Below are 9908 nucleotides of genomic sequence, written 5' to 3'. Positions count from 1 at the left end.
CCATGTCTGCTGATCTACGGTCATAACCTACGGACCGTGAATGGACCTACGGTCCGTAGATCACCTCCGTGGATGCCTTTTTCTGCATTTCCTTCAGTTGTCTCTAAACTTCCGCGCCTGAACACCTTTCTTGCAAAACATGATAAAACACATAAAAACCAATATAAAAAGGCCCTATCTGAGATGATAGACAAAGGAACCCCATGTCACCTTACAATTTCATTAATGTAAAGCTTGGCGTAATCCTCCGTCGAATCTGTAGTCTTGACTGCCAAAAAGCGAGAAGACTTAGTAACCCTATCAATAATCACCCAAGAAGAGTCATGTTGTCTGCGAGTACGAGGTAAACCTGTGATGAAGTCCATGTTGATCACTTCCCACTTCCAAGTAGGAATGTCAATCTCTTGAGTCATACCTCCTGGTTTCTAATATTCTACCTTGACTTGTTGGCAATTGGTGCACTTAGCCACAAAATATGTTATATCTCTTTTCATACCATTCCACCAATAGACTTCCCGCAGTTCGCGGTACATCTTAATGGCGCCTGGATAAATAAAATATCTGGAATTATGGGCTTCTGCGAGAATATGTTGTCTCAATTCACCCACATCAGGAACACACAATCTACCCTGATAGCGAAGTACACCATTTCCCTTTTGGGAGAAAACCTCAACTCTATGTTGGTGGACTGCACCCTTAAGTCGAAGCAAGATTGGATCATTATCTTGTTTTTCCTTAACCTCTACTACCAAAAAAGATTTTGCCCCATTCTGAACCGTTACACCACCATCTGATATGCCCAGAAGATGAACTCCTAGGCGAGCAAGTCTGTGAACATCCTTTGTTTGCTCTTTTCTTTCTTCCTCAACATGTGCTACACTACCCATAAATAATCTGCTAAGAGCATCTGCTACAGATGGGTGAAAGGAACCCACTAGTGAATTCTCACATACCTAGTGACGAATTCCACGGAGAAATCTTTCGATTTCAAGGCTGGAACTGATGGAACCTTGCTACGTTCTAGAAGTTAGGGTTGGTCGCCTCTTTCTCTTCTTACGCTTCTAATTTTCTAAGTTCTGAAGAATGATTTGACTTAGGTAAGTTCTAGTTATGTTTCTAGGCTTAAACTGACTAAAACCTCATGATTTAGGGTCCAAATGACGTGTCTTAGGGGTTAAACGAAATAGAAAAAAACCAAAAGACCCCTAACTTAATTGTTGTCGGAGTGATTGATGGACTGGACCTACGGGCCGTAGGTCAATCGACGGTCCGTCGATTGGAGTCGTCGGTCGAGTCTGCCCGACAAGGCTTCACTAAAACAAGCATAACTTTTTACTCAGAGGTCGTATTTTAGAAAACTCGGTGGCGTTGGAAATAGGATTCAATTATATATCATATCATAGGTCATGTGACACATAATTCCTTTTGTGCTAAGAGTTATGACCATTTGAAGTTGACCCACTCAACAATTCTCCCCTAACTTACTGCTGACCCTCATCTACGGTCAGACCTCCGGACCGTGGATCAAACGACAGTCCGTGCTGGTCGACCGTAGTTCGTGTCAGAGGCTGGGTAAATGAGTCTTGATCCACGAACACAGACCGCGGACCGTGGTCTAACCTACGGACCGTGGGTCTGTCCGTGGGTCGAGACTTAACCGATTTTTTTGAGCTTGGTTGGGGAGGGGTTGCAGTGGTGAACCACGGACCACCAGCATGGACCGTGGTCTGACCTATGGTCCGTAGATGGCAACCGTGGGTTGCACCTGCAACTTCTCAAAATCTGCATTGTTGGTCTGTTTCGAATACAAGATGTTACATACCCCGTGTCAATTGTTAGCATATACCAAGCATGGTCTCCAAGCCAATCATGGAAATATCTTGTACCAGGCGTGGCAATCATGCCAACCATTAGTCATACATCACAATTACAAACACAATGAATAACAAGCACATTTGTGCACCAAGTAAACACATTCATATATGAGATTGAAAATACTCATCATTTCAAATCATGTTCTTTCCTTTTTTTTCCTAATTATATATCATGCATGCATTATTAACAAAGCAGTTTACAAGCACATACAACATAAATGGAAAACAAGCAACCATCACCTATCCGTAAAGATTCTTTTCTGAATGTTCTTTGCTTATAATTTCATCACACATAATTACCTTTCCAATATAGCACCTAAAAAAACATCATAATGTCTACAATAAGTAACCAAGTTCATAATCAGCCTAAACCACAACTAACCACCCATTCAACCATCCAGACTCCATGCTCGAAGGTCTATACATGAAATCTCCCGACAATCTACATGATATTATATGAGTAAAGACAAATCTAACTATTCGATTAAAACAAATTAGTCTACTTGGACATCAAACACTATTGAAGAACTTGTAACACATGTTTCTAACTCTGTGGGCACGAATCTTGACAGACGTAGACAAAAACTCATGAGCTTTAACCATCATTTCATTGAAATCCCTCCCCTCAATGGTTTCCAAGATTAGAGTTGTTTAAGGGAGGTTTTAGAGTAACAATCGTCTGTGTTTATCAATGAAGAGTGGAAGAAAAAATAAAAAAAATTACATTTTCTGAGATTTGCCCTCGCTGACTCCGCTATAACGGCGAAGCCATAACGGGAATATTCCTGATATGGCGGGATGGCGTCAGTCCGATATTTTTAAATTCAAAACTTTTTTCATGTACCTCAATTTTAAATTGGCAATTTATTTCAAAAAAATTGAGACCCCGCACAAGTGTCTTTTGAATAACGACTAGATAGATCATTACACGTTTCCAACAAATTAAATCATTCATCAATCCGAATTTTATACAAAGAGTTATGTACATTAAAAGTACATCCAAGCACATAGATGAATTCAAAGAAGAAACATTTAGTGTCCATGTCACCGTCATGCAGAATGTTGAAGCCATAATGTCATTAGAGAAAAAAAAGGTCTAGTCCAGGTCGGTGTCACTACTAAAAAAATAGTCAAATCTAATCTCCAAAATTAACCTCTAGAGAAAATTGACTTAAAATTGTAGGTCGTAAAAATTCTTGTTATAAAAAAAAATTAACCTCTTAATGTTGATTTTTTTGAATAAATTTTAAAAATTATTCATTGATGAAATCTCGCATGTCTGGAATGGAAAACCTTGGTAGAATCCTTGAAATGAAGCTTAAAGATGAGAATCCTAGTTTATTGCTTGAGAGAACTTAGAGCATAACTGATATGATTTTCTGAGTGTTAGGCGTAGGGTTTTAATCGACTGATTTTCCTTTAATCCCACTTAGGATATGTCAAAAACGTCATGATATATGAGTGAAAAGAGTGAAAAAAGATCAAAACATCTTTGATTGAAAAAATGTCGAAACTTTCCACTAGAAAAATCTACGATCTGTGGTTCGATCTACCGTCCGTAGATGTCATTCTTGGAATTTGGCTGAATTTTTAGTATCTAAAGTTCAATTCACAAGATCAATCTACGGTGTTATTCATCATCTGTAGATTGACTTCATGAAACTCAGGTTAAAATCAAGTTTCAGGAGTTCATTCACGAGCCCATCTACTATCTTTGGTCTTATTTATAGTGTGTAAATGATATCTGTGAAACTCATATTTTGAATTCATCTAGATATCTAACTCCTCATATTCAGATATGTACGGTTTGATCCTTAATTTAGAATTTTCGAGGTGTTACAGAAAAAAGGAAGAATATTTATAATTCATAGTTTGGGAGAGACGTGGTTTGATTTTTAAGCAAAGATGAGGATGTGAATGATTTTTACCCTTCTATATTTGGTATGCATTTTTATTTTAAGGAAAAGAGTCTAATATACCCCTCAACTTTGTCATTTAGAGCTGATATACCTCTTGTTATGAAAATGGCTCATATATACCCTTACTATTATACAAATGACGCACATATACCATTTTCCTCTAAAAGAAATGAAAAAATTAATTTTAATTTTGTTTTAAATTATTTTTTTTATTAAAAATATAATCCATATGGGGTATGATCCTCCTCACACGTATTTTTTTTGACTTTTTTGTTCCAACGACTAATTTAAATTTATTATTTTGATGGTCAAATTTATTTATGTTTCACTAATTTTCTTGTAAAATTTATTATAGATGCCCCATTTTTTTTACAAATATAAAAACTAAATTACAATATAGCCACAAAAAAAATAGTTTAAAATTTTTTCTTTACACTAAAGAATGAAAGAAAAAAATAATAAGAAACTCGAATAATGATAATCAAAGTAGTCAAAAAATAATTTTTGTATGAAAAAGATTAAAATGTACCTTGAACTTTGCTAGAAGGATCATATATATACCCCTACATGATTTTTTAAAAAAATTGAAAGTTAAAAAATAAATTTAAAACTAATTTTTTCACTTATGTTAGATGAATGGTATATGTGAGCTCCTTTTGTAACAACAAGGGTATATATATGAGTCAATTTCATAACGAGGGTATATCAACTTTAAATGACAAAAATAAGTGGTATATCAGACCCTTTTCCCTATATTTTAAAACATTATATCACATATCTTTTCTTATATAATTATTTAAAATATATTTTTCTACATTAATAATTATTTATTTATTTCAATTACTTTAAAAATGCTATGATAAAATAATCAAATTCAATTATACCTTATACCTTATACCTTATATTACTTATTGTAAATTTAAACCATCTAAAGTTTAAGGAGATCTATATACTAGTTCTAAAAGAAAAGAGTTGAACAAATATTTAGTTGAAAAACTAATGCAAATAATTCAACTTTATAACTAAAAGCACGTGTCCCGAACTTTAAATGATGGGTAAAACTTTCTTATTTAGCATAATTCAGTGGCAAATTGGACCATCTTTTCTTGTTTTAAAGCAAGTAAAGGAGATATTTTTGAACTATTTCGTTAGTTGGATGACATATTTTAGCTAATAAGGAAAACGTAACGATAAGTATATTTTTGAGCTAGAAATATAACATAAGGTATAATTAACTCAATTTTTGAATAATTTAGGGATAAACAATTCAACATGTTGATCTGATCCCTACGCTTCTAGCACTAGCAAACTCGATTAAACAAATTATTTGATTAAAATTAAAAAAATTAATCAAATAAAAAATCTTTATAAGTAAGTTTAAAAGGCAATAACTTGGGGAAAATCACTTATTATACATTATTTTAATTTAAAAGCACTTTGGCTTATATTGCTTTTTGGGTTAACCAAACATATAAATAAGCTTAAAAAATGATTATTATAAATGATTTGACCAACTTATAATTTTTTCTAAATACTATTTTCGAAAATAAAAGAGCAGGTCAACTAGGTTGCTTATCGGATTGATCGGACGGATAATTTTGCTTAACGATTAAGCTTATCGGATATCGACTTTTAAATATATTAATTCGCTAGCCAACTAATAAGATATCGCGTGGTTGGTTTGGTATCGGATTAGTAATTATCGAGCATTTAACGGACGGTGTATTGATTCAATCATTTCATGCTTTCATTTTTTACCTTCACTCACCAATATATTGATCTCCCATCAAACAAAATAATTTTCCTAGCTCTAATTAAGCAAGTAATTTTGTAGTTATAAATCACAATGAGATATACATGAAAATCTAAATTTTGAGGGTGCATGAATTTACTAGCTAGTACAACAACTTAACATTTTAATGACTAAAATATATTTCAAATATATATATATTTTTATATAAGAAGTGAAGACTCGTACATTATAATCAACACTAGCTAGCTAGTAGACTAGTAAGAAAATTCAACTCACAAATATGTATCAAGTCATATAAGGAGCGACAAAACATTAAATGAGGCTTTAAGATTAATAATATGTACTTTATCTATCCAAGGGGTAAAAATGTAAGTAAATAATTCTTAACGGTTTATCCAATAAGGAATTTGAGTAATTTGTCACACACCAATAAACCGTCAAGTATAATATATTAATCCACCCACCAACCATCAATTCAATAACTCAATATAAATTAACCAATAATCTAATTTTGCTTCTAGCTTATCAGTTATGGTTCGATTTTGAATAGCCTTAAGGTCAACAATATAATTTTTATCCGTATCAGGCGTTTATATTAGACCTAATGGGTCAAGTGATACATTAAGGTGAACATATGTGTTAATTAATTGTGATTTAATGATATATATGTGTCAGTAAAAACATGTATCAATATATTTATTGAATTAGTGTATACATCAATGAAAGTAAATTTTTAGTGTTATATTATGAGTTATGAGCTAGTTTCAAATATATACAATAAAGTAGTTATAACATATATAGGCATGTTTTATTTACATAAAAAATAGTCAAAAGTCGTAGAAATTTAAAGTATACTTGACTATACAATATAGTTTACCAAAAGTTATAGAAAATTTATATTGATTATACAATATAACTTACCTATACATGGGATATATACTGACTATATATATGACACACTCAATGACCCAAAAAGTTGGATATAACTTAACTACACAAGAAGTATAAACTCACTATTCAATCTTGGTCAACTCAAAATCACCTCTAAATAATCCCAAAATTTAGATATGAAGTCCTCTCAATATTTTGAGTCTTTTGATATACTTAGTTTAAAACGATGCTCGTTTGCGATACATAAGATTTTAAAGAAGAAGAAGAATGAGGAGAAGATATATCACTCTGTTTTAATTTATATCGCACAAATAGAATTAGGAGAGACAATCACATTTTTGTATAATTTTTAAATATTATAAATTTTTAATTATTGTGATTGATAGTAGTCTTAACATAATTTCAAATCATATATGTTATTCACTCCATCCTAATTTAACTATGTGATACATATGAAATTTTGAAAGTCAACCAATCAATATATATATATATATATATATATATATATATGTAAAGTTATTAATTATTTTGATATATAGTACTCCTAACGTAATTTTTAAATAACATATGTTACTCTTCATGTCTCAATTTATACGGTACATATAAAATTTTGAGAGTTCATCAAATTTTTAATATTTTAAGTAGTTAATTATTATAATTTACAGTATTACTTTTTTCGTAATCTTTAAATACATAACATACTAAAAATAGTAAGATAAATGAATAAAGTACTAAATATAAATAGAAAAAAATTGAAGAAAAAAAGGCAAATCGATCAATTGAACCAACTTTAAGTTCCTCAAGATTCTTGTAATACATAACATACTAGAAAAATATAAAACAAATAAATTAAAACGAAAAAATACTAAGTAAAGATAGGAAACTATAGGAGAAAGAAATATCAATCAATTGACCTGACCCTATATATAAAAAGTAAAAAGTAAAGTAATATAGTAGTAATACTAGGAAAACATTGGCATGTGACCATAGTCCCAATGGTTCACATGCAAAGTTTAGTTTTTTTGTTTGCTAGCTTTCACCAGTATTACTCACTCATTTCATTCTATATATAACAAACATCACTCTTTCTACCAACATCTTTGCCCTATCTATCACCTTTCCATACTGTATGTGTGTGGGGTGGGGTTTGGGGGAGGGTTGAGGTCCTCCTCCTCTAACATATCAATTTTTTCTTTTCATTGCCATACTTTTCTCATATTTCATCTCAAATCTCTATTAAATTTTTCGCTATGTGGAATTCTGAAAAAAAATTATATCAATCTTTTGTATACAATATATTGATATTGAACAAAATGTTTTATAGTAGTAGCGTATTATATGTTAAACCTTTATAGTCAATTTATCAATACGTTAATATAATTTCACTTTTCTGTAGTTGATTATCGATGCTTATTGTTAATTTGTTTATAAGATTACTCGATAGCGGATATATAATTATCTTTTACATGTCAGTTTATAGAAGTTATATAAACTCCAATCAAATATGTGTGTATGCTACCTAGAATATTTCATATACGTGATGTGATTACAAATTATATATGTAAGAATCTTTACGCTGTCAACCTATATAACTTAAATTCATTTTTGCTTTTGCCATATTATACTAGCAAAACATGGCATGGCCACATTAGACCCCCCCTTTGTTCACGTGACAAGTTTTAGGTTTTTGTTTTCTTTCTCCACCACTCAATACAAGTCATTTTCTTCTATATAACATCATCAATCTTTGCACCAATTTCTTTACCCTATCCTAATTTCCTCCCAACAACCAAAACAAATATACAAATGGAGTCTTCAAAGGCCAAAATAACAACTCTTTTTTTCATCTTCATGTTACTCATTTCTTCACTAACTGCTATTCTTGGTTGTGGTCATTGCAAAAAACACAAGAAAAAGCCCATTATAATTAGTCCACCACCTCCAATAGAGGTACCTACTACTTCTTGCCCAATTGATACTATTAAGCTTGGGGCTTGTGTGGATCTTCTTGGTGGGCTTGTTCATATTGGGCTTGGTAATCCTGTTGTTAATGAATGTTGTCCAATTATTGAAGGGCTTGTGGAAATTGAAGCTGCTGTTTGTCTTTGTACAACTCTTAAGCTTAAGCTTTTGAATCTTAACCTTTATGTCCCTTTGGCACTTCAATTGCTTCTTACTTGTGGAAAGACTCCACCTCCTGGCTACACTTGCTCTTTGTAGATTTTTTAAGTTAAGTATGCAATTTCTTGTACTACTTTTTGATGTAGAAATAGCGTTTACTAGCCACTTTTCGGTGTTGTTTTTGAAGAATAGTCATTGTTATAAAGCTATGTGTAGATTTTGAGTTAAGGATACAATTTCTTGTACCACTTTTAAGGTAGACATAGTGTTATTTGGCAACTTTTCGGTAATGTCTTTGAAAAATAGTCATTATTGTAATGCTTTTAATTTGTAGACTTTGAGTTAAGTATGAAATTTCTTGTATCTCTTTTAATGTAGAAATAATGTTAATTGATCACTTTTCGATCTTGTCTTTGAAGAATAGTCCTTGACATAAAGCTCTTTTGTAGATTTTTGAGTTAAAGTATGCAATATCTTGTACCTCTTTTATGGTAGAAAACTAGAAATAACGTTTTCTAGCCACTGTTCAATCTTGTCTTTGAAAAATAGCCACGGTTAAAAAGCAATTTGTAGAATTTTGAGTTAAGTATGCAAAAATTTGTACTCCATTTAAGGTTGAAATAACATTTTCATAATCACTTTGCAATCTTATCTTTGAAAAATAGTCACTATCATAAAAGTTTTAAATTTTTATCGATAAAACTTCCTAATAATGTTCTAAAGTTTAATTAGGAATTTGAAACTATAGTGACTATTTTTTAATTACATGGACTGAAAAGTGATTATTTGTGAGTTCTAGCCACTTTTATCTATGTAGCTCTAGCTTGCACTATTAGTTAAATTTGGCTCATCTTGTTTTTGGTAAGTCAATGAAATATTTGGAAAATATTGTAAAAGGAGTACAATTGTATCCCTTCATCAGGAAAAAGAAGTAAAAAGCAAATAGAGTAAAACATTTTTTTTAGTATATAGTTCCTTTGTTTTAATTCATATTGCAATTTCACTGGGTACAAAGTTTACGAAAAAGACAAACTTTAAAAATTTATCTTTTTAAAAATGTCATGACTTTTTTAATAATGTTAGTAATACTCTCTCTGTCCAATAATAGTTGTCCATTATTAACTTGATACACCCCTTAAGATACAATAAATAATAGGGATATATTACTATATTGTCCTTTGACTTTATTAAATTTAATGATTTGAAAAATGTGTTAGATAATAAATATTCCCTCCATTTCAAATTAATTGAATTGTTGAGGTGTTTCACACCCTTTAAAAAAAGAAGATTAAGACATAAAGTAAACATAACTTCCATTTTACCCTTATTAATTATTGTCAAATTTATGAT

General features: G+C 31.2%; 1 protein-coding gene across 1 annotated transcript; it reads left to right on the top strand.

Moving 5' to 3' along the window:
- Positions 1 to 8188: 8188 nt before the first annotated feature.
- Positions 8189 to 8921, top strand: LOC125876438 (36.4 kDa proline-rich protein-like). The gene has a single exon (XM_049557625.1). The coding sequence runs from the start codon at positions 8244 to 8246 to the stop codon at positions 8655 to 8657; it is 414 nt and encodes a 137-aa protein (XP_049413582.1). The 5' UTR covers positions 8189 to 8243; the 3' UTR covers positions 8658 to 8921.
- Positions 8922 to 9908: the final 987 nt, after the last annotated feature.

Source organism: Solanum stenotomum, chromosome 9, assembly GCF_019186545.1.
Source record: "Solanum stenotomum isolate F172 chromosome 9, ASM1918654v1, whole genome shotgun sequence".
Lineage (NCBI taxonomy): Eukaryota > Viridiplantae > Streptophyta > Magnoliopsida > Solanales > Solanaceae > Solanum > Solanum stenotomum.
Note: the sequence above shows the minus strand (reverse complement) of the source record. Positions and strands in the feature narration are given on the sequence as shown.

Excerpts from the sequence above, each read along its gene's own strand:
- LOC125876438 (XM_049557625.1), top strand. The coding sequence starts at position 8,244 with ATGGAGTCTTCAAAGGCCAAAATAACAACTCTTTTTTTCATCTTCATG.